The following is a 25,020-nucleotide window of genomic DNA, read 5'->3' on the forward strand; positions in this document are numbered from 1 at the left end:
GTCCACTTTGGCCAGATCCTGTTTTATCATATTGAAATCAGCCTTCCCCCAATTCAATACCTTTATTTCCGGTCCACCTTTGTCCTTTTCCATAACTACCTTAAATCTTACAGTTATGGTCACTATCCCCGAAATGCTCCCCCACTGACACTTCTACCACTTGTCCGGCTTCATTCCCTAGGATTAGGTCCAGTACCGCCCCTTCTCTTGTGGGACATTCTATGTGCTGGCACAAAAAGCTCTCCTGTATGCATTTTAAGAATTGCAACCCCTTTAAGCCTTTTGCACTGAGACTATCCCAGTTGATACTGGAGAGTTGAAATCCCCTACTATTCTTACCCTATTATTTTTACATCTCTCTGAGATTTGCCTATATATCTGCTTCTCTATCGCTCCCTCACTGTTTGGAGGCCTGTAGTACACTCCCAGCCCCTGTTTTCTTTTTTAGAGATACAGCACTGAAACAGGCCCTTCGGCCCACCGAGTCTGTGCCGACCATCAACCACCCATTTATACTAATCCTATACTAATTCCATATTCCTACCACATCCCCACCAGTCCCTATATATTTCCCTACCACCTACCTATCCCAGGGGTAATTTATAATGGCCAATTTACCTATCAACCTGCAAGTCTTTGGCATGTGGGAGGAAACTGGAGCACCCGGAGGAAACCCACGCAGACACAGGGAGAACTTGCAAACTCCACACAGGCAGTACCCGGAATTGAACCCGGGTCGCTGGAGCTGTGAGGCTGCGGTGCTAACCACTGCGCCACTGTGCCGCCCACGTGTTCTACCCACGTGGCCTCATTTGAGGAACCTTCCAAGCTATCATCCCTCCTTAGTGCAGTAATTGACTCCTTGATCAACAGTGCAATGCCATCTCCTCTTTTACCCCCTCCCCTGTCTTGCCTGCAGATTCTATACCCTGGAATATTGAGCTGCCAGTCCTGCCCCTCCGTCAACCATATCTCTGTGATAGCAACAATATCATAATCTCATGTGCTAATCATCGCCCTCAATTCATCTGCCTTACTAGTAAGACTCCTTGCATTAAAATAGATGCAATCCAGCCTTGCATTTTTCACTTGTGCCTTAACAGGTCTACATTTGCTCTGCCTTCCAGACTGACTCAGTTTCTCTCTCATATTTGACTGTTCATCACCCCCTACTGTACCTCCACTCTGTATCCCATCCCCCTGCCAAAATAGTTTAATTCCTCCCCTCCCCCCCCCCCCCCCCCTCACCCCCAACAGCACTAGCAAATCTCCTAGCAAGGATGTTGATCCCATTCCGGTTCAGGTGCAACCCGTCCAACTTGTACAGGTCCCACCTTTGCAGACACAGACCCAGTGATCCAGGAAGCTAAAGCCCTCCTCTTGCACCATCTCCTCAGCCACTTAATATTTGCATTTAATATATCATTGATAAATTAAATAGGAATATGAGCACTGAATTCCTCTGGAGGAGATTAAAGCTGAAAATCCCTGAGCGCTGCATCATGGAAACAGGAGGAGACCATTCAGCCCCTCGAGCCTGTTCTGCCATTCAATTAGATCATGGCTGATCTACATCTCAACTCCATTTATCCATCTTGGTTCTGTAACTCTTAACACCTTTGGCTAACAAAAATCTCAGTTTTTATATTTTCAATTGAACTCCAACTTCAACAGTTTGTTGAGGGAGAGAGTTACAGATTTTCACTGCCCTTTGTGTCATATCTCCCAAATGGCTGAGCTCCAATTTTAAGATTATGCTTCCTTGTTCTGGAATCTCCCACTAGGAAATAATCTCCGTCAATTGTATCAAAACTTTTAATAAGCTCAAACACCTGAATTAGATCATCCTTAACCTTCTACCTTGGGGCCCCTTGGTTATACTCTGCTAAATGCAGACATTTCAGAATTTAAATATGGCAGGTGGGTATCTGCACCCCTGGGGCACAACTAGGGAATTCACCTGCTGAATGTTCTGTAGAATGCTGATTGGGGCAAGGGTTGCTGAGACCCCCTCCAGAAAATAGTGCTACTTGCCCTCAATCTTGTCACAGATGGGACCAGCTTCTGGTGCTGAAGTGACTGGTACCCCTGGGGTACCGGCCATTGATGACCTGCCTGGTAGGTGAGAGGCTGGCGACTCAGGATCTCTTTAAGAGTCACCAGCCCAGGTCCTGCACTTCCTTATGCTTTAGCCTTATGTGGGGAAGCCCTTGACTTAGCACCACAGAAACTCCTTTGGAAAGCTAGAATCTGATATATCCAGATATTGACCTAACTTTCAACCACTATGCTAAGTACGCCAAAATGTCTGTTGATTTTCACTGTTTAGAACAGTTAGGCTTTTATGTCTCTTAAACAACAAAATGAAGTTGCCTCAGGTACAGGCAGGAGAGCAAACTGGGCTGTCACTGCATTCCCAAAGTGGTTTTGGAAAGTTGGGATTATCTGGAGTTTTGATCATCATTCAAACTTGGATTAGCCTTGAGGAATATGTTTGCCAGGACTGACCGCAGTGGTGATGGTAGTGAGCGGTTTTACATTGTAATTGTCCTTGCTTCTCTTCACGGACCAGCATGAGTATAAAACTCTTTACCGTCTTTGGTACAATGTGGGCAGATATTTTTCCACTGCTGAAATTCAAGTCACCTTTCATTCCTTAGAGATGCCATGCTCGCCCCCCACCTGCCAAGAATGAGGCACATTAATTTTGTCATGAACATTGATTTTAAACTGTGACTGGAGTGAAGAAAGGACTTGTTAAACAGATCAGCCGTAGCTGTAAAAGACATTTGCATATTAACAGACGGTGAATTGGAAGGACAAAGGTCCATTTCCTGACACATTCAATCCACAATGGACCTTGATCACCAGGTATTGTGTGTAAGAGGAGCATTCCAGAGACTGCTGTAATCCAAGATGTGGTCAGATCAGTTAGTCACATGACTAACCTGCTTGGCAACCTGGGTTTTTCTGAACTGTACAAACAGTTTGAACTCATAGTGTTCGTTTGTTCCTGGACTGAGAAGATCTCTCTCCTGTCTGCTTCCATCTCTTTCTTACAAGGCTCTGAATCCACTGAAGACACATGAACCCCAAGAGAGAAAAGTCTCCGACAGTGAACAAGGTTTAAGAAGAAGACTGGGCCCCAGTGAAAAGCAAGATCTCCCTACAATCAAGGACTGTACAGTGAGCTCGAAGAACCATAACAACAACTCTTCAGACATTGCCTCAAATGTTTCTACTTTATTTTTCTTCTGCTCTTTTCTGTCTCTATTTACATGTGTGTATCACGTATGCATGCTAGCGTGGGCGTGTCGTGTATCCATAGGCGTCAACCGAATTAGAGTTTAAGTTTAATAAATTTCAACTTTTCTTCTTTAAACCTAAAAAAGGCCTGTCTGTGCTGGTTTCTTTGCCTTATAATTGGAAAGCACAGTGATTATTCATAACGCAGCCGGCAGCTGACGTGATCCAACTGCGCTAATATGTGCATTTGAGCAAATTGGTTCATACCCTCTGTGCATGCGCTGCGTTCCGCAGTGCCAGGACTGGTTGGCGCAAGCGCAGATGACGCCATTGCGTAACACGAGCAGATGGTGGGGGATCCGGGCCAGAGAGAGCAAGGGTTGGGGGAGGGGGGATCTGGGGAGAGAGCGGGGGTGGGGGGAGCAGGGAGAACGCTGCCGAAGACCTTGCTGGTGGCGGGTGTGCTCTCCTCCATCCCCCCGCCCGCTCGCTCATAGCCCTGACCGCTTGCTCGCTCACCGCCCCCTCGCCACACCCCCGACCGCCGCCTCACCCACCTGACCGCTCGTTCACTGCCCACCCGCTTCCTCCCCTCCCCGGCCCGCCTGCTCCCTCCCCTCCCCTCCCTGGCCCGCCAGCTCGCTCCCCTGCTCAGCCCACCCGCTCCCTCCCCACCCCGGCCATTGTGTGCTGCCATGTGTTTAGGTTGCCATCTTGTGATTATTTGAGCAGCACCATCTTTAATCCTGGCAGCTGCCTGACGTCGCAGACTGTGACGTTTTACTGGCACAGGCTGCATTTGATCATGTGCCACTGCAGCACCACCTAGTGGTTGCGTTGTCAGCAAATGCAGCCAATTGGAAAGTGGTGAACAAGGATTCACCAAATGGGAGCTAAAAACATGGCGTGTTTAAAAATTAAAACCTGTTACAGTAAGACCAGGTGAAGGCTGAAAGGGAACTCTGGACCTCTTTCCCACCTGGTCGTAACAGAGTCCATAGAGCAAGCCAATCATTCCCACTCCCCCATTTGATCCCCATAGCCCTGCAAGTTTATTTCCTTCAAATGCCTCATTTATGCCCATCCTTCCCTGAACTCCATGTTGAATGCCTCCAATCAGGTTTCCACCTTGCCACAGTACCAAAATGGTTCTTATCAAAGTCACAAATGACATCTTATGACACTGTAGCAAATGTAAACTATTCCCGTGCATCATTCACGGTGAGTCTAAAGCCTTTGACATAGTTGACTACACCATCTTCCTCCAACGCCTCACCACTGTTACCCAGCTGGGTGGGACTGTACTCACCTGGTTCCATTCTTATTTATCCAGTCATAGCCAGAGAATCACCTACACTGGCTTCTCTTCTTGCTTCTGCACCATTACCTCTGGAGTCCCCCAAGTACCTGTCCTTGGCCCCTATTATTTCTCAGTTATGTGCTGCCCTTGGCAGCATCATCTGAAAACACAATGTCAGGTTCTACATGTACATTGACGTTACCCAGCTTTACTCCACCACCACCTCTCTCGACTCCTCCACTGTTTCTAAATTGTCAGACTCCATATACTGGATGATCAGAAACTTCCTCCAGTTTGATATTGGGAAGACCAAAGTCTTCAGTCCTCAGTCCTCACCATTTCTCTTTCCACCGATTCCATCACTCACCCTGACAACTTTCTGAGGCTGAACCAGACTGTTTGCAATGTTTTTGACGTATTTGATCCTGAGTTGAGCTTCCGACCATATATCTGCGTTATCTCTAAGACTGTCACCCCCATAACATAGTCTGACTCTGCACAGTTCCAGCTCATCTACTACTGAAACTCTCATTCATGCCTATGTTACCCATGTTACCTCTAGCTCACACCAGGTCCTGTTCGCCCATCACCTCGCTGACCTATACTGGCTCTCGTTGTTTTCAAATCCCTCTTTTGCCTCACCCCTCCCTACCTCTGTAACCTCCTCCAGCCTTACAACCCTCTGAGATATCTGTGCTCCTCCAATTCTGGCCGATTACGCATCCATGATTTTAATCAGGCGGCCATGCCTTCAGTTGCCAGGGCCCTCAGCTCTGGAATTCTCTCCCTACACGTCTCTTGCTCTCTGACTCTCTTTCCTTCTTTAAGATGCTTCTTAAGATCTAGCTCTTTAGTCAAGCCTTTGGTCATCTGTCCTAATCTCTCCTTATGTGGTTCAGTGTCAAATCTTTGTTTGATAACACTCTTATGAAGCATTTTGAGACATTTTACTATGTTAAAGATGCTACATAAATGCAAGTTGTTGTTGTGCAAGGTTCACAGGATGCACTTGGTTGAGCAAGGCCAGTCAGCCCATCCCAGCTTATCCTTTCAACCCCCTTCACAGCATCCAATACTTTCTTAAATGGGTTCTCCACTACCGACCAGAGGTCCATTCTCCACTCTGACATTGCCACTCTCCAGACCCAAATAATAGACATTAAAGTGCACTTTAAACAGAAAATTTCATATGAGACTACAGTCTGGATTTAACCTTAAACTGAATAGTTGGCTCGTTGTTTTATTTTGGTGGGGAGAAATGGGTTGGTCACAAAATGCAGAATGTTGATACCGTGGGTTTGATAATTTTCCAAGTACCTTTTGCTCTCCTCCTAATATCACTCGATGTTTAAGAATGTACTCTCAGTGTTAGCTCACAAGAAAGGACTGGCATTTGGAAAGGCAGGAAATCAAATACTTGAGAGGCGAACATTGCACTTCAGGTGACTCCTCCTGGAGTTCATGCTACCAATGTTCCAGGTCCCATCCCCGATTCATGCTAAGTTATCTGATTACAACTGGGGTGGTTGTGGCGTTATTACAATTGGCCTAAATGTCCCCTGCTCGAACATGTAACTTGTGTGGATATTAAGCAAGGACAGGGTGAAGCTTGGCTGTAATGAGTTGGATAACCTGATGAAACACATTGTTCAGATTCACACCTCGAGAATGGTCCCTTTGGTGAGGTACTGGAGGTCCCTGGCACTCATGCAACTATACCCACATCATTAGTTTCAGCATAGAAGGAAATAGAAACAAACAAATCTTAAACTGCCCTTCCCTCCTTTTAAAACACCAGATTTATTGAATAAACCTCCTCCTGTAGGGTCTCTGGAGAAGATGATCAGCATTATACAAAGTTAGGCATCACATCTTCCACCATTTGGAGAGGCCCACCAAACAGCAGGTCGAGAATCTCTGAGCATCACACAATGCAATATTCCCACAATGATAGCAGAAAAAGCCATGGATCATCTGTAATTCCAGGTTAATTGTAACTTAGTTTGGAATTTCAGAAGGGTTAATAAGATAGTACCTTAATTATCAAATTAATAAACCCATAATCATCCCATGCAAGAACAGGCATAAAAAGTCATGTAACATCAAGCATCTAAGAGTCTACCTAATGGAGAGCAGGCTAGTCTCCACTGTAAGCTGAAGCAAGGAATTCTGGGACTGAGGGTGAGGGGGAAGGGTTCATGCAGATTCAGTTAGCTGGCATTCCAAAGGATCACATGACCCATCCAGGCGCTTGATACCTCTGTTTCCGTGTGGTCTGAATCCGGAAGAAATTCTTTTTACTATTAAACAGATGACTAGGAGTCAAGAAGAAGATAAAAGTATAATGTTACTGTACATATTAGGGGGTTAAAGAAGTAAAGCAGATGCAGTGTTACCTGAATCCTTGCAGCCCAAAAATAGTAGAGTGAAATTAGTGGAATCACCTTCATTGTGAATTGTTCCTTCATAATGATAAGTAGTGTGACTGCCTACAGAGGAGGTCTTTCTACTGTGGATATGCTCATGATGGCTAATTACAAGCCATGGGTTACATTTTTACTAAATTCACCTTCATCAATTAATTTAAAATTCAAGTTGATTTCAATACTCAGTGGGCAAAAAGGAATACAGATGTAATCCACCAGATATTTAATTTCAGGGACTGGCTGTTTTTCAAACACTGTAATGCTATTACTCTGTCATAAGAGACCCTAACCAGGGAGATATGTAAAGAGCCTTCCCTCTGCTGCTTGAAATGGTAATGCCATATCACAGACCTTCCCTTTTGTTCTTTTTCCACCCTTCCCCATTTGGCTGAATTAAAACCTATTACATTTCTAACTTTTCCCAGTTCTGATGAAAGGTCATTGACCCAAAAAGTTAATTCTGTTTCTCTCTCCACAGATGCTGCCTGACCCGTTGAGTTTTTCCAGCACTTTCTGTTTTTAATGCACTATTTTCATTTGCTCTCCTGATCCAATGGCCTGTGAACCATTTATTTTCTGGAGATGTTGACTATAAATGAGCAGAACCTGAAGAAATGTTCCTTTCTGACAAGTTGCAATTGTGAAAAATAAAGCAGTACTTCTTTTCGAAACGTTTCTTACCCCATATTCAGAGTTTTACTTTTTGGCTGTTTATAGTAAATAGTAATTCTAATTTAAAATAGCTTATTATTTCATGGATAATTCTAATGAAAAAGTTTTTAGATTCTTCTGTGGTCCATCAGCACCCCAGATGTATTAACTCCAGTCACTGAAGGATGCCTTGCCCCTTACTGAAACACCACAAATTTTCCCACTTCAAGAGACAGCCATCTTTGATAAGAAAAGTTGAGTTGAGGCCAAGATCAGATCAGCCATGATCTTCTTGCATTGTGGAGCAGGCTCATGGGATTGTATGGCTTACTTCTGCCCTTATTTCTTATGTTCTTATGCTCTTGTGTTTCTGTCCCAAAATATGGGGGACAGTAGCATAGTGGTAAAATCACTGGACTAGTGGTCTGGATCCCTGGGCTAATACTCCGGAGATATGAGTTCAAATCCCACCATGGCAGCTGGGAAATTCAAATTCAATTAATTAATAAAAAGTCTGGAATTAAAAAGCTAGTCTTCAGTAACGATGATCATCAAATTACCGGATTGTTGTGAAAATCCACCAAAGGAAACCTGCTGCTCCAGCCAGATCTGGCCTAGATTCTGGGCACTGCCTGTGCGGAGTTTGCAAGTTCTCCCTGTGTCTGCGTGGGTTTTCGCCGGGTGCTCCGGTTTCCTCCCACATCCAAAAGACTTGCAGGTGATAGGTAAATTGGCCGTTGTAAATTGCCCCTAGTATAGGTAGGTGGTAGGGAATATGGGATTACTGTAGGGTTAGTATAAATGGGTGGTTGGTCGGCACAGACTCGGTGGGCCGAAGGGCCTGTTTCAGTGCTGTATCTCTAAATAAATAAAAAAATAAATAAAAAATAAATAAAATAAAGATGTGACTCGAGACCCACAGCAATGTGGTTGACTCTTAACTACCCTCTGAAACAGTCTTGCAAACCAAACCACTACTGAAAAATTGAATAACCTGGAATCCACCTAGAGATCAGAAATGACAAAGGCACACCCTGCCCAGTCGACCCTGCAAAGTCCTCCTCACTAACATGTGGGGACTTGTGCCAAAATTGGGAGAGCTGTCTCAAGCCTGACATTGTCATACACACCAAATTATACCTTATAGTCAATGACCCAACCTCCTCCATCACCATCCCTGTGTATATCCTGTACCACGGGCAGGGCAGACCCACCAGAGGTGGTGTCACAGCAGTATACAATTGTGACGTAGTAGCCCTGGGAGTCCTCTACATTGACTCTGGATCCCATGAAGTCCCATGGCATCAGTTCAAACAGGGGAAAGGAAATTCCTGCCTGATTACCACAAACCACACCCCCCTCAGCTGATGAATCAGTGCTTCTCCATGTTAAACGCCCCTTGGAAGAAGCACTAAGGGTAGCAAGGGCACAGAATGTACTCTGGGTGGGGGACTTCAATGTCTATCACCAAGAGTGGCTCAGTAGCACTATTACTGACTGAGCAGGCCGAGTCCTGAAGGACATAGCTGCTAGACTGGGCCTGCAGCAGGTGATGAGGAAATAACCTACTTGACTTAGAAATTGGATGGGCATTTGAATGAAATAAACTTGCAGGGCTACGGGGGATAGAGCAGGGGAATGGGACTGACTGGATTGCTCTAGGGAGAGCTGGCATAGACTCAATGGGCCTAATGGCCTCCTCTGTGCCGTAAATCTCTCTATGACCCATCCTCACCAATCTACCTGTCGCAGTTGCATCTGTCCATGACAGTATTTGTAGGAGTGATCACTGCAAAGTCCTGTCTTCACACAAAGGACATCCTCCAATGTGTTGTGTGGCACCACAACAATGCAAAATGGGATAGATTTCGAACAGATCTAGCAGCTCAAAATTGGGTATCCATGAGGTGCTGTGGGCCATCAGTAGCAGTAGCATTGTATTCAACCACAATGTATAACCTCATGACCCTACATATTTCTCACTCTACCATTGCCATCAAGCCAGGGGATTCAACCCAGGTTCAAAGAGGAGTGTAGGACAGCATGCCTGGAGCAGCACCAGACGTACCTAAAAATGAGGTATCAACCTGGTGAAGCTACAACACAGGACTACATGCATGCTGAACATTGGAAGCCATGTGTTATAGACACAGCTAAGTGATCCCGCAACCAATGGATCAGATCAAATCTCTACAGTCCTGTCACATCCAGCCATTAATGGTGGTCGACAATTAAACAACTAACTGTAGGAGAAGGCTTTACAAATATCCCCTCCTCAATAATGGGGGAGCAGGCACATTACTGCAAAAGAGAAGGCTGATGCATTTGCAACCATCCTCAGCCAGAAATGCCGAGTGGATGATCCATCTCAGCCTCCTCCTGAGCTTCCCAATATCACAGATGCCGGTTCACTCCATGTGATATCAAGAAATGTCTGAAGGTACTGGATGCCACAAAGGTGATGGGCTCTGACAGCATCCTAGCTGTACTACTGAAGATTTGTGCTGCAGAACTGGCTGCGCCCCTAGCCAAGCCGTTTCAGTACAGCTACAACACTGTCATTTACCAAACAATCTGGAAAATTGCCCAGGTATGTCCTGTCCACAAAAAGCAGGACGAATCCAATCCAGCCAACTACCACCCCAGCAGTATATTCTCAATCGTCATCAAAGTGGTGGAAGGTGTAATTGACAGTACTATAAAGTGGCACTTGCTCAGCAACAACCTGCTCAATGATGCTCAGTTTGGGTTCCACCAGGGACACTTGGCTCCAGATCACATTACAGCCTTGGTCCAAACATGGGCAAAAGAGCTGAATTCCAGAAGTGAGGTGAGAGTGACTGCCCTTGGCATCAATGTTGAAGTCCCTGGGAATCCAGGGGACAGCTCTCCACAGGTTGGAGTCATACCTAGCAAAAAGGAAGATGGTTGTGGTTGTTGGAGGCCAATCATCTTAGCCCCAGGACAGCACTACAGAAATTCCTCAGAGCAGTGTCCTAGGCCCAACCATCTTCAGCTGATTCATTAATGACCTTCCCTCTATCATAAGGTCAGAAATGGGGATGTTCGCTGATGATTGTTCAATGTTAGTACCATTCGCAACTCCACAGATACTGAAGCAGTCCGTACCTGCGTGCAGCAAGACCTGGACAACATTCAGGCTGTGCTGATAAGTGACAAGTAAGATTCATACCACACAAGTGCCAGGCAATGACCATCTACAACAACAGAGAATCTAACCATCTCCCCTTGACGTCCAACAGTATTACCAATGTTGAATCCCCACTATCAACATCCTGGAGGTTACCATTGACAAGAAACATAACTGGATCAGCCATATGAATAATGTGGCTACAAGATCAGGTCAGAGGCTGGGAATTCTGTGGTGAGTAACGCACCTCCTGACCCCCCAAAGTCTGTCTACCTTCTAGAAGGTAGAAGTCATGAGTGTGATGTAATACCCATGAATTACCTGGATGAGTGCAGCTCCAACAACACTCAAGAAGCCTGACATCATCCAGGGAAAAGCAGCTTGTTTGATTGGCACCCCAGCCACCACCTTCAACATTCACTCCCTTCACCACCGATGCACAGTGGTAGCAGTGTGTACCATCTACAAGATGCACTGCAGCAACTTGGCAAGGCTCCTTCGCCAGCATCTTCCAAACCCATGACCTCGACCAGCTAGAAGGACAAGGGCAGCAGATACATGGGAACACCACCAGCTGCAAGTTCCCCTTCAAGTCACACACCAGCCTGAATAGGAACCATATTGCTGTTCCTTCACTATCACTGGGTCAAAATCCTGCAACTCCCTTCCCAACAGCCCTGTGAGTGTACCTACCCCACATGAACTGCAGCGGTTCAAGAAGTTGGCTCATCAGCAACTTCTCAAGGGCAATTAGGAATGGGCAATAAATGCTGGCCTGGCCAGCAATGCTCGCATCCCATGAATGAATGAAAAAACTGGTGTCAATTTGTTCTGGAGCAACCTGTGCTTTAGGCTCCTACCCATTAGTTTTGGGTTGAGATTACACAAGATCATTTCACATAATACCCACTGGAGAAGGAAGCCCTTCATCCATCAGTTAAGGAAATAATAATGCTAGGAAATAATTTGTTTTCAATATTTAAGCCAACTTGTGCCCGGCTTAAAAGACTACACATGTACATAACATCTTATCATGTTCTCATTAATTCTGAAAGAACTTAAGACCCAATGAATTACTATTGAAGTGTAATCACTGTTGATTTATATCCAATCAGAACAGTGCATTTGCACACAGCAAGAACCTATGAACAGCAATGAGATGAGATGAATGCCTATCTCATCAGTTTTAACAATGTTCGTTGGGGTAGAAATGTTGGCTGGGGCACTGTGTAAACTACCTACTCTTCTTTAAAGTAGCCATGGGATCTGTTATATACACCTGAACAAGCTGTCAGAGCCTCAGCTTAACATTTTACCTGAAAGACAGCAGCTCAGACAGCGCAGCACCCCTTCAATACTGCACTACAGTGTTAGCCTAAATTATATGCTCAAGTCCTTGAATAGGCTTTGAACTCAAAACTTTCCAACTCAAGAGAGAGAATGCTACCACTAGGTCAAATTGACAGTAGAATAACACTGTTGTTCTAAAATCCATTTTTGGAACTGATTCCAACACTGGGGATTCCCATGTCCAGGGTATCTGCAATCTTCTGTCATAGTTATAGGCACTAATCGGGAAAATACCCAAGGAAATTTGCGGCATAGGTCTTTACAGAGAGGCAATCTCCCAGAACATACTCAAATTCCATTTACTAATGTGTAGTTCAGTGTGGTCCTCAACACAGCTTGTATCTTCAGAGGTCTCAACATTAAACTCATTTAGCTAAGTTTGAGAACAATTTCCGACCTTATATTACATTTAAAACACTTTTCCCCCCGTGTCAGATAATATTAACCAGAATAATTATTAATTGATCTACAATTTATAATTGGACATAATATCTTATCGTCTACATTAATTACGATTGCTTGAAATTTCCCAGAAATCTCCTGATCTCTTGCTGTGACTTCGGCAAAACTGCTGGATAATTGGCGCACGTGGCAAAATCAGCCATTGGATCTGTTTTTCCAGTGGGTCAGCCAATCCTCTACTTTTATCGTGGCCGCAGATTAAGAGAGCCCCTAATGAAATTCCTCTCCTATGTATAAAGGCACATTTTAACACAGGTTACAATATAATCAATAGACTGCCAACCTGTCAGGGCTTTCCCTGTGTCCTTTTCTTGCTTATTTGCAGCTCACACTGACTTTCTGAGACACTGATGTACCAAGTTAGCATACCATGACTCCAGTGTGTACAGGTTGCACTGCAGAAACACGCCAAGGCTGCTTCAAAGTACCTTCCAAACCCACAACCTCCACTACCAAGAAGGACAAGGGCAGCATGCTCGCAGGAATACCACCACCTCCACGTTTCTCTCTAAGTCACACACCATCCCAGCTTGGGCATGCTCAGTGCTGGGTCAAAATCCTGGAATTCCTTACCCGATGGCACTGTGGGAGCACCATCACTGAAGGATTAACAAAAGTTTCTGTCTCAGCCAATCTCAAAGCAGTACGTGGTCTACCATTGGTGATATGCACTGCCAATATATACCCAATAACTGGCAATCTGCTGGAAGCATGAACTCAATCTCCAACATCCTGATGGAATCTTGTATCCCATCTGTGGTTGAACTTCATCATTGGCAGTCTAAGGCTGTTTTTTAAATTTCTGATGGTGATACACTTCCTTTTCCCAGCATCCTAACTGTGGCACGAATGTCATTAAGGCTAACCTGCACCAAACTATCTGAAGGGCTGACGCGAATGCTCAGTGGTATAAGACTAGGCCTCGATAGATCACTGACAGTGGGTATCCATTCATTGGCAACCTGTGTCCTATCCTTGAATTGTGCCATGTAACCAACCTAATTGATATCTGAGCTATATAACACAGACCTTGTGGTCCAATTCAAGCATGTTTAACCTTTAATCATCGCGTATCGTGCACATCCAATTCATGGCACTGGAAGAGCATGGCTCATACCTGGCACTGGAAGAGCCTGATACATACATGGCAGTGGAGGTGAGGTCCATACCTGGCAGTGGAGGTGAGGTCCATACCTGATATTGAGTGAATGTGCACACTTCATGCCTGGGATTCAATAGAAGTGCACAGACTTAGCTTGGTGCTTAGTGGAGGGATATAGTCCATTCCATGTGGCTTGGCAGTTGCCTCCAGAATGTTGCCAACATGTATTCCTCTGCTGTTTGTGTATTTAATGTATGCCTCTTTCCTAAGGCTCAGTTGTTCCCTTATGTCTTTATTCATTCATGGAGTCTCACTAGTGTTTAATATGGTTTTTCCTTTTAGCGGAATATATTTTTCCTGCATTCTATCGAACACTGTTTTAAATGTTTTCCATTGCTTTTCTACATCCTTGTTTGCCAATATTGTTGCCCTTTTTATTTTCCAAAGTTCTATTCTCAGCCCCTCAAAATAATTTTTTCTCCAATGATTAACCTGGTTTACGTCATACTTATGTCCTCTGTTATCATTGTAAAGCATATTATGTTATGGTCACTATTGCCTAGATGTTCCTCTAATTATGCTTCTTTTATCTGCTCTAGTTCATTTCCCATTACTACAATAGTGAATGTTCCTTGTTGGGCTTTTTACATATTGGCTTAGAAAGGAGTCCTGTACACATTGTAGGAACTCCATTCTCTTATCCCCTTTACTTACCTCTCCTGTCCAATTAATATCGGGGTAGTTGAAATCCCCCATGAACAAAAAGAACAAAGAACAAAGAACAGTACAGCACAGGAACAGGCCCTCCAAGCCTGTGCCGATCTTGATGCCTGCCTAAACTAACATCTTCTGCACTTCCGGGGCCCATATCCCTCTATTCCCTTCCTATTCATGTATTTGTCAAGATGTTTCTTAAACGTCGCTATCTTATCTGCTTCCACCACCTCCCCCAGCAGCAAGTTCCAAGCACTCACCACCCTCTGTGTAAAAAACTTGCCTCGCACATCCCCTCTAAACTTTGCCCCTCACACCTTAAACCTATGTCCCCTAGTAACTGACTCTTCCACCCTGGGAAAAAGCTTCTGACTATCCACTCTGTCCATGCCACTCATAACTTTGTAAACCTCTATCATGTCGCCCCTCCACCTCCATCGTTCCAGTGCAAACAATCTGAGTTTTTCCAACCTCTCCTCATAGCTAATGCCCTCCAGACCAGGCAACATCCTGGTAAACCTCCTCTGTACACGCTCCAAAGCCTCCACGTCCTTCTGGTAGTGTGGCGACCAGAATTGCACGCAATATTCTAAGTGTGGCCTAACTAATGTTCTGTACAGCTGCAACATGACTTGCCAATTTTTATACTCTATGCCCCGACCGATGAAGGCAAGCATGCCGTATGCCTTCTTGAGTATCTTATCCACCTGCGTTGCCACTTTCAGTGACCTGTGGACCTGTACGCCCAGATCTCTCTGCCTGTCAATACTCCTAAGGGTTCTGCCATTTACTGTATACCTCCCACCTGCATTAGACCTTCCAAAATGCATTACCTCACATTTGCCCGGATTAAACTCCATCTGCCATTTTCCGCCCAAGTCTCCAACCGATCTATATCCTGCTGTATCCTCTGACAATCCTCATCACTATCCGCAACTCCACCAACCTTTGTATCGTCCGCAAACTTACTAATCAGACCAGCAACATTTTCCTCCAAATCATTTATATATACTACAAACAGCAAAGGTCCCAGCACTGATCCCTGCGGAACACCACTAGTCACATTCCTCCATTCAGAAAAACACCCATCCACTGATACCCTCTGTCTTCTATGACCGAGCCAGTTCTGTATGCATCTTGCCAGCTCACCTCTGATCCCGTGTGACTTCACCTTTTGTACCAGTCTGCCATGCGGGACCTTGTCAAAGGCTTTACTAAAGTCCATATAGATAACATCCACTGCCCTTCCTTCATCAATCATCTTTGTCACTTCCTCAAAAAACTCAATCAAATTAGTAAGACACGACCTCCCCTTCACAAAACCATGCTGTGTCTCGCTAATAAGTTCCTTTGTTTCCAAATGGGAGTAAATCCTGTCCCGAATAATCCTAATAGTTTCCCTACCACTGACGTAAGGCTCACCGGCCTATAATTTCCTGGATTATCCTTGCCACCCTTCTTAAACAAAGGAACAACATTGGCTATTCTCCAGTCCTCTGGGACCTCACCTGTAGCCAATGAGGATGCAAAGATTTCTGTCAAGGCCCCAGCAATTTCTTCCCTTGCCTCCCTCAGTATTCTAGGGTAGCTCCCATCAGGCCCTGGGGACTTATCTACCTTAATGCTTTGCAAGACACCCAACACCTCCTCCTTTTTGATAATGAGATGACTGAGACTATCTACACTCCCTTCCCTAGAGTCATCATCCACCAAGTCCTTCTCTTTGGTGAATACTGATGCAAAGTACTCATTTAGCATCTCGCCCATTTCCTCTGACTCCACACATAGATTCCCTTCTCTGTCCTTGAGTGGGCCAACCCTTTCCCTGGTTACCCTCTTGCTCTTTATATACGTATAAAAAGCCTTGGGATTTTCCTTAATCCTGTTTGCCAATGACCTTTCATGATTTTTATTCTAATTTTTTTACTCAATTCCCGAAATTGTCTGCATATTTCTTCCTCCACCTCCCTTCCACTATTCAGTGTAGACTAAGATAATGAGCAGTTGAGCCATACAGACCAGGAAAGTCCCAGATTTGATTCCAGCACACCCTACACTGTACTACTCTTGTCTTTAATGCCTCTAGGCTAGGAAAAGAAAAATAATCAGCTGAGAATACTGCTGCTGATCACTATCCAGTAGTCTCTGCTGGAAAATGTGAGTTTGGGGATGTCAGGTAAGGATAGGATATAGCTCAGTTATGATGATCTGTTCAAATTAGCCTTCCACATTTAGGCTGGGATTTTATCCAGACGACAGGGGTCTCAACGCCCGACTAATGCGCCGGCGAGAACCCGCATCGCCCCTTCTGTGGGAAGCCCGCAGAATCAAGTGCCAATTTGGCACTTAACCAGACAGCGGCGGGCCTTCCATGGGATCAAGTACTCTGGTGATGGAAGCCACACCCTCTGAGAGCTGCCGGCCAATGAAAGGCCAGCAGCACCTTAACTGAGCAGCGCTGCCACCGAGGTGATGGCTGCTAATGTTGGAGCACCCACCTAAGGCCCAGGAGTGGCGCTGGACCCAGCCCAAGTTAAGTCAGGGTGGGAGGGGTCTCGCGGGCTGGGGGCCGCGAGGGAGGCAGTAAGAGCAGAGGGGTGGCTCTCATCTGGCCTTCCCGTCCCAATGCCGGGTCCCTCGTTCAGGTACTGTGTCTTTTAACAAGAGACCCTCCCACTGGAGCTGGCAAGCAACCTGCGTGGTTTTTCTTGCCATGTTACCTGTGCAGTGAAGGCCTACCCACTGCTGATCTAATTGCGCTGGTGGCAGGACAAGGCCCTTAATTGGGCATTAACTTTCCACTTAAGGGCCTCAATTGGCGGCAGTGTGGGAAGGCCATTCACAGGCCTTACTGCCCTGGACTTAATTTTGGTGGTGGCAGGGAGGTGGCAGATTCCCACACGGAGGACAGCATAAAATTTCCCATCACTGTCTAACTCACGCATGGTGATGTACTGAAGGGTGAATGGTGTCTGTGGAACCCATAGCCCTGTAAGAATCATGACCTTCAGGAAAGGAGAGGGAGACCAGCAGAAAAGGGAAGAAAGAAAAGAACTGCCTCTGTGAAAGAAAATATTTACTTCTGAAGCAGGAATCCAACTAAAAATGCAATGGTCATGAATAATTCTGTAATACTTCCTGAGTTTCTACACATGTGTTTAATATTTTATCAATCTCTTACTACAAGGAAACTATCAGAATGATTTAAAAGGTCATTGCCAATAATTGATGTTTCAGTTTGTAAGTTGACACACCAATTGATGAACAGCTACAGTTTCTGACTGGTCAAGCAGGGTGAGTTTATCTTCCTCCTGCTGTCAAACACCCAATTATCCTTTTCTTTTAGTTGGACTCCTGCCATTTTATGTAACGTCTTGCCTTCTGCCCATGGAGTCTATTTGTTTTCCCTCTGACTTTACATCCTCTGGTACTCAGTACTTATATTTAGTTTCAAACAAAGAAAGTACGAGGTATGGTAACAATTACTCAAATCTGTGGTCAGACCTGTTTTGGGCAAAAGGTCTGCCCCCTCCCTCCTTAGTCTTACTACTTTTGGAACCCTGTTCCATTTGTCCTTGAGAATGTCCTGTACCTAACTGATAAATCAAAGGATCCAAGAACTTGGCTATTGAACCAACATTGATTTGGGAGCTGTAATCTTCCTACGCACATATAGGCCTGGGGCCCAGTTTATAAACCTGTCCCCATTACAAGTGTAGTACTGATCTATTATCTTGGTCCCTATAGAAGTATACAAACACTTCTGACATCTTAGCCCCTATACAAGTGTAGGACCAGGTGTGTTAACTTGACCTCTTTACAAGTATAGGACCAGGTCTGTCATCTTGATTCTTACACTGATATTAGATTCGGTCTGTGATAATGGTCCCTGTTTGGTTTGTGCTCCTGTCATGGAATCTGGTCCATCCCTTATTGCAATCTGAAATACGTGGTGATTCTAGTCCTGTTTTCTGATCCTGTTGCAGGGACATAACTCGGTGCTCTCTCACTTATGTGGTATTACAGGTGAGTGGAGTCTCTAATGGAGAAGGACACAACCAGCCATTTGACATTAACCAACTTCCAGAGATTGACATAGAGGAACCTTTAGAGTTAACAAAATCACCTGCAGCTCTGATTTATTGCTAATATTTATAAGGCCAGAAAAGACTAAAGGACATCATAACATTTTGTCCGATTAGTTCCACCTAATAGAAATCAATCTAAATTGGCTTTTTTATGAAATCAACCCTGTCTTGACTCAGATATTCAGAAGTTAAAACTGACATTTTAATACAATTAAAATTTATGATGATGCCACTTGAGGGACACTCTATTCCTCACAGATGTTACTGCACACTGCAAAGACAAAGGGACCCCAAGATGCAGTCCTCCAAGGATGTTACAATGTCCTGAGGTGATTTGTGGACTCTTCTATTTTCTCCCTTTTACTACTTATTCTTCTGTCTCATTCTTATAATCACTTCAAAGTTTTAAAACCCAAACTTGGAATCTCTTATTCATTGCATCTTTATCAATCTTGTTTTCTTTCCTACTCTTTTATTTGAGTTTTGACCCTTGTTACCAGCTACCATCCATTTGACACACCTCTCTCACAGCAATGTTGATATTGGAATTGAGCACAGTGAATCATACCAATATAGCTTTTTGTCTTTAATCCTTTCCGTTAACTTCCTTTGCCTCCACAATTATTAAGGTTTGCTGATGCCCTGTTTCACTCTGTGTTCACTCACCCACTCTGAATATTGCTGATACGGCAGAGGATCATCTTCCTTATTAGTCTAATTTGTAATTATTTTCATCCACTAGGTTGACAATTCCCCTCGCTGCGGAGAAGCAGATTGAGATTCCAGCCGGGATAAGGTGCCACACAAAAGGTTATAGGCAAGATATGGGCTCATGGAGTTGGGGGTAATATATTAACATGGATAGAGGGTTGGTTAATGGACAGAAAACAAAGAGTGGAATTAAATGGGGCATTTTCAAGTTGGCAGGCTGTGACTAGTGGAGTGCCACAATAATCAGTGCCGGTGCCTCAGCTATTTATAATCTATATTAATGACTTAGATAAAGAGACAGAGAGTAATGTATCTAAGTTTGCTGATGATACAAAGGTAGGTGAAAAGGTAAGCTGTGGGGAGGACACAGAGAGGCTACAGAGAGATATAGACAGGTTAAGTGAATGGGCAACAAGATGGCAGATGGAGTATAATGTGGAGAAGTGTGAAGTTTTTAATTTGGTCGTAAGAATAGAAAAGCAGAATTTTTTTTAAACGTGTGAAACTTGTAAGTGTTGATGTTCAAAGAAACTTGGGTGTGTTTGTACAAGGAATGCAGAAAGTTAGCATAGAGGTACAGCAGCAATTAGGAAGGCAAATGGCATGTAGGCCTTTATTACAAGGGGATTGGAGTACAAGAATAAAGAAGTCTTGCTACAATTGTACAGGGTTTTGGTGAGACCACATCTGGAGTACTGTGTGCAGTTTTGGTCTCCACATTTAAGGACGGATATACTTGCACCGGAGGTAGTACAGCAAAGATTCGCTAAATTGGTCCCTAGGATGAGAGGCTGAGTAAATTACGATAAGAGGCTGAGTAAATTGGGCCTGTATTCTCTGGAGTTTAGAAGAATGAGAGGTGATCACATTGTGAAACATGTAAGATCCTGAAGGGGCTGAATAGGGTAGACACTGAGAGATTGTGTCCGCTAGTCGGATAATCTAAAACACAGGAGTACGGTCTCAGGATAAGAGGCTGATCATTTAGGACTAAGATGAAGAGAAATTATTTCACTCAAAGGGTTGTGAATCTTTGGAATTCTCTACCCCAGAGGGTTGTGAATGCTCCATCATTGAATACATTTAAGGTTGGGATTGATAGATTTTTGGTCTCTCAGGGAATCAAGAGATATGGTGAGCATGCGGGAAAGTGGAGATGATGCCTAAGATCAGCCATGATCTTATTGAATGGCGGAGCAGGTTTGATGGGTCATATGGTCTACTCCAACTCCTATTTCTTGTGTTCTTGTGTCTCTCTCTTGGGAAGAAGGTTGGTATTCCAGCTACGGAGTTTTAAAATGTATGAGTTTTAAAATGTAGGCAGTTTAAAACTGTACTGGCTCAGGTTTTTTGACATAAAGATGGATGTCACTTTGCAAATTCCTCTCTGCAGAAAATGCCACTTTACTCTCTACGGACTATCTATCCTATTGGAGGTTGGACCATCAGGAAGCTTTGATTCTCCTCTCTCCTTTCTATGATTTCTTTCTCAAATTTTCCTCCAAATGTCTTCCCTCCTCTACCAAAATTGTTGACTGATGCTAGGCTCATAAAGAGTAAGGAGTTCAGATGTCACTCTATCCTTTCCAGATGGGTGCAGTGGCAGGAATCAGAGCATAGTGTATGAAAGACTGTGCCACACAACTGATGATGATATCTGATCCCAGACCTGAGATCCAGAGGCCATATCGAATGCAATGCAGAATTCAAAGGAAATGTTTGATATTGACCAACGAGCTGAACACCATCAGCACTCATGTTCAAATTAACCAATTAGTACAGACACAATGACTGATGAAATTGCCATCAAAATGGTAAGAAGGGATAGCAAAACAGGGGTACAACCCCCTGAGATCAAGCATAATACAGGAAGACAATGAGCACATGTAATGTGCTGGGGAAGAATTTTCCACTTTTGAAATCAATGTATAGAAACCAAGCTCTTCAAATATCAATGTATACTAGATTAATCTATTTGTATTAATTTCCTTTTTAATATTCAATGGAGTTGCGAATAAATTAAAAATCAGATGAATAGCATTTCTGTCAAAATAGCAAAATGAAATTTCATATAAGCAGCCTATATTCAAAGACCCTAATTTCATGGCACCAGACTGTCCAGACTGGCCAAGAGAGTGTGGGAAAATGGCGCACTGACACGGAACACAAAAGACCGAGTGTATCAAGCCTGTGTCCTCAGTACCTTGCTCTATGGCAGCGAGGCCTGGACAACGTATGTCAGCCAAGAGCGACGTCTCAATTCATTCCATCTTCGCTGCCTCCGGAGAATACTTGGCATCAGGTGGCAGGACTATATCTCCAACACAGAAGTCCTTGAAGCGGCCAACACCCCCAGCTTATACACACTACTGAGTCAGCGGCGCTTGAGATGGCTTGGCCATGTGAGCCGCATGGAAGATGGAAGGATCCCCAAAGACACATTGTACAGCGAGCTCGCCATTGGTATCAGACCCACCGGCCGTCCATGTCTCCGCTTTAAAGATGTCTGCAAATGCGACATGAAGTCCTGTGACATTGATCACAAGTCGTGGGAGTCAGTCGCCAGCGTTCGCCAGAGCTGGCGGGCAGCCATAAAGGCGGGGCTAAAGTGTGGCGAGTCGAAGAGACTTAGCAATTGGCAGGAAAAAAGACAGAGGTGCAAGGGGAGAGCCAACTGTGTAACAGCCCCGACAAACAAATTTTTCTGCAGCACCTGTGGAAGAGCCTGTCACTCTAGAATTGGCCTTTACAGGCACTCCAGGCGCTGCTCCACACACCACTGACCACCTCCAGGTGCTTACCCATTGTCTCTCGAGATAAGGAGGCCAAAGATGAGAGATGAGGAAGATGAGGGTGAATATCAGGCACTCCCCGGGCAGGGTACAGTATGAGCAGATACAGAGTAAAAACTCTTCTATATTGTGACATCAGGCAGTGCTAGGTCACTAACAGGTTCTTTGAAAGTTGATTAATAGAGGAAACAAAATTTTCAACATTACAGGATTAGCGGTTAAAGGTATGTTTCTCTGTTAAAGTAACACTAATGCCCCAAGTCGCTAAAGCTGTGCAACTTCCACATCAATAATATTCCAAATAGTTCCAAAACCTATTTTCCACATGAATTACTCCAGTCCAAGTGGCAGTATTGCAGCTATTGAATTGTTAATGGAAAGTATTGACACTAACTAATCTCTTGTACAAAATGCAGAAAATATCCTGCCATGCAAACACATTTCAAGTGATTGAAAATGTAAACTTCTTTTTACATTTCTGAATAAAGGTAGGTCAGGACTTGAATTTACTCCTCATGTTAGGGGATGTGAGTGTTGGGGAACAGAACAATTGTTCTGTGGAATGTTTAACCAGCTTTACTGTGTCCATCAAGACATGCAAACCCCAATTTCAGAAAAAGCACCATTTTACTGTTTTTGTCCCTATTTTCCACATTTGTGTCCCTTATGTTTTTTCTGCCACCTTGTGCTAACGAAGAACAGTTTTGCCACAGGAACTGAGTTGAAACTGTCCAAACTCATTTCAGATAAGACCCATATATTTAACATGAAGGGAAGAGAATTCTCTCACTTAAGTCTGAGTTGGATTCAAACCCAGTTTCCACAAATAAAAGACAAATATTCCAAGTAATCTCTGCCTCCCCAATCTCCTAAATAAAATGAACAATGAGAAAAAGGGGAAAAAAATCTTCTCTTTTGAAGCTAATGTTAGTTAACAGTGAGCATTGTACAGATGAGCACAGACAGTTTATAACAATAGCAGACTGCAGTGGATAAAGCACTGAGAGGTGACAACTCGGAAATATTGACAAGATATATTGAGCAAAATCAAAACTGAACTGAACACAGAAAATATTGGGACTGAGAGTTAAAGATTGGTAAGAATGAATTCTCTGCTGATGCACACAAACCTGCCAGAGACCTGCTGTTTTTTTCTCCCACTAATGCTATTGCTGGAAGGAAAAGAGGATCATTAATAGAGAGAGATGTTCAAGTTCAGCGCACAGATTCTCTGCTATAATTTTTCTCTTTCTACCAAATGCCCCACTTCACACATTATTCCCTGGTTGCAGGTGAATTTGCTTCCAAATTCCTGCCGACAACGCGCAGTAATTGGGCACCAGGAATCATGCCAGGAGCTTGGCTCCATTTCAGTCGCAGCCTGCTTGGTAATGGAGCTTCTAGAGCTGTCAACAAGTCACACCCATCGGATTTCAATATATCTCAACTCCCTAGAATATATGTACAGTGAAAGTGAACACTTCCACCTCAGTCGTTCCAAGAGATATTTTTCATTGCTCCATTACCAAGGACCTGTATTCAAGTTACTGCTTTACTAGTATTGACACTAACTAATCTCCCAAACATAGTTGTTATGACCAGGTGAGAAAGAGGGCTAGGGTTCCCTTTTGGCCTTCACCTGGTCTTACTGTAACAGGATTTAATTTTAAACACAATGTGTTTTTAGCTCCCTCTTAGCGAATCCTTATTCATCGCTTTCCAATAATAAGGCAAAGAAACCAGCACAGCAAGTTTTCACAGGTTTAAAGAAGAAAAGTGAACTTTATTAAACATAAACTTAAACTCGAATTTGGTTAACGCCTACACAATGCGCCCACACTAGCATGCATACGCGATACCCATGGACTGAAAGAGCAGAAGAAAAATAAAGTGGAAAGGTTTGAGGCAATCTCTGAAGAGGGGCTTTTGTTACAGTTCTTCGAGCTCACTGTACAGTCCTTGTAGATCTTGCTTTTCATTGGGGCCCAGTATTCTTCTTAAACCTTGTTCACTGTAGGAGACTTTTCTCTCTTGGGGTTCATGTGTCTCCATTGGGTTTTGGAGTTCTGTGAGAAAGAGATGGGAGCAGACAGGACAGGCTGTGGTGAGCCAGCCAGGAGATGTGTTTTCAATTCAGTAGCAAACAGCTTTTCTCTGCAAGCTCTCAGTTCATACTGTACAATTCAGAAACAAACCCAGACTGCCAAGCAGGTTAGTCATGTGACTAACTGTTTGACCATGTCTTTTTGTGGATTGTGTTGGAGCAGGGGATAGCTCCTTTGTTCCAAGCACTGTCTGTTAATATGCAAAAATGTTTTTCCAGCCAGGGGCCTGGCAACCCCTTGTCACAGGCCTTCTCTTCTTCCCAGCAACAACTTGAAATTTAATGTCCATGTGGTGAAATTAATGTGTCTCATTTTTGGCAGGTGGGGGCTTGCATGACACCTCCACACATAGGGGAATGAAATGCAATTTGAGAAAAGCGCATGTCATTAAAAGGGTCGAGTAAAATGTAGGATACAGAAAAAAAACATGCATTTCTCTCATTCATTCCCATTCATTCATAAATCCTAAATCTTATTACAGTCTGTCTTCTCTTGGTGCCAGTGCTGCTTTAATCGCCCTCTTTTTGGCATCCCAATAAATGTGTGGTTCTTTAGGGAAGTTTTTCCTCCGTTCACCATTTGCCATGACTGCTTAGGGTCTTTGTTTCGATTGAGGTCTGCCAAAGAGCGGTGGGGGGGGGGGGGGGGGGGGTGGGCAGCGGGGGGAGTTAAATTTAATTCGCCCTAAATTAGAATTATTTTCCAAGAGAGTCAGTAGTGGTCGAGTTTGTCCTGGACTCTCTTTCAGTGCTTTGCTGAGTCATGCAAAGGCTTTTGACTTCAGGGGATGGGTGGTTGGCTTTTATCTGACTGTGGGGGAGGATTCTTTGTTAATCTCCCCTTTGTCCACTTGGACATTCCTATCTGCAGGTATTTGTGCAGACTCGACTGCACTCCCCTGCACTTTGACTAGGTGAGGCAT

At 44.2% G+C, this 25,020-nt stretch overlaps 1 protein-coding gene across 1 annotated transcript in view; it reads right to left on the reverse strand.

The window, feature by feature from the left end:
• The window catches only part of LOC137347025 (potassium voltage-gated channel subfamily KQT member 4-like), a 307,740-nt gene that overhangs the window by 90,313 nt on the left and 192,407 nt on the right, over nucleotides 1-25,020 (reverse strand). The window contains exons 14-23 of the mRNA XM_068011033.1: nucleotides 23,249-23,374; nucleotides 22,784-22,862; nucleotides 22,574-22,681; nucleotides 20,871-20,938; nucleotides 19,938-20,038; nucleotides 12,638-12,813; nucleotides 12,388-12,466; nucleotides 10,334-10,532; nucleotides 9,063-9,163; nucleotides 6,805-6,861 (exon numbers count right to left, since the gene is read on the reverse strand). Of these exons, the coding sequence (XP_067867134.1) occupies nucleotides 6,805-6,861; nucleotides 9,063-9,163; nucleotides 10,334-10,532; nucleotides 12,388-12,466; nucleotides 12,638-12,813; nucleotides 19,938-20,038; nucleotides 20,871-20,938; nucleotides 22,574-22,681; nucleotides 22,784-22,862; nucleotides 23,249-23,374 (1,094 nt within the window). The remainder of the gene's footprint in view (nucleotides 1-6,804; nucleotides 6,862-9,062; nucleotides 9,164-10,333; nucleotides 10,533-12,387; nucleotides 12,467-12,637; nucleotides 12,814-19,937; nucleotides 20,039-20,870; nucleotides 20,939-22,573; nucleotides 22,682-22,783; nucleotides 22,863-23,248; nucleotides 23,375-25,020) is intronic.

Source organism: Heterodontus francisci, chromosome 31 (genome assembly GCF_036365525.1).
Source record: "Heterodontus francisci isolate sHetFra1 chromosome 31, sHetFra1.hap1, whole genome shotgun sequence".
Classification (NCBI taxonomy): Eukaryota; Metazoa; Chordata; class Chondrichthyes; order Heterodontiformes; family Heterodontidae; genus Heterodontus; species Heterodontus francisci.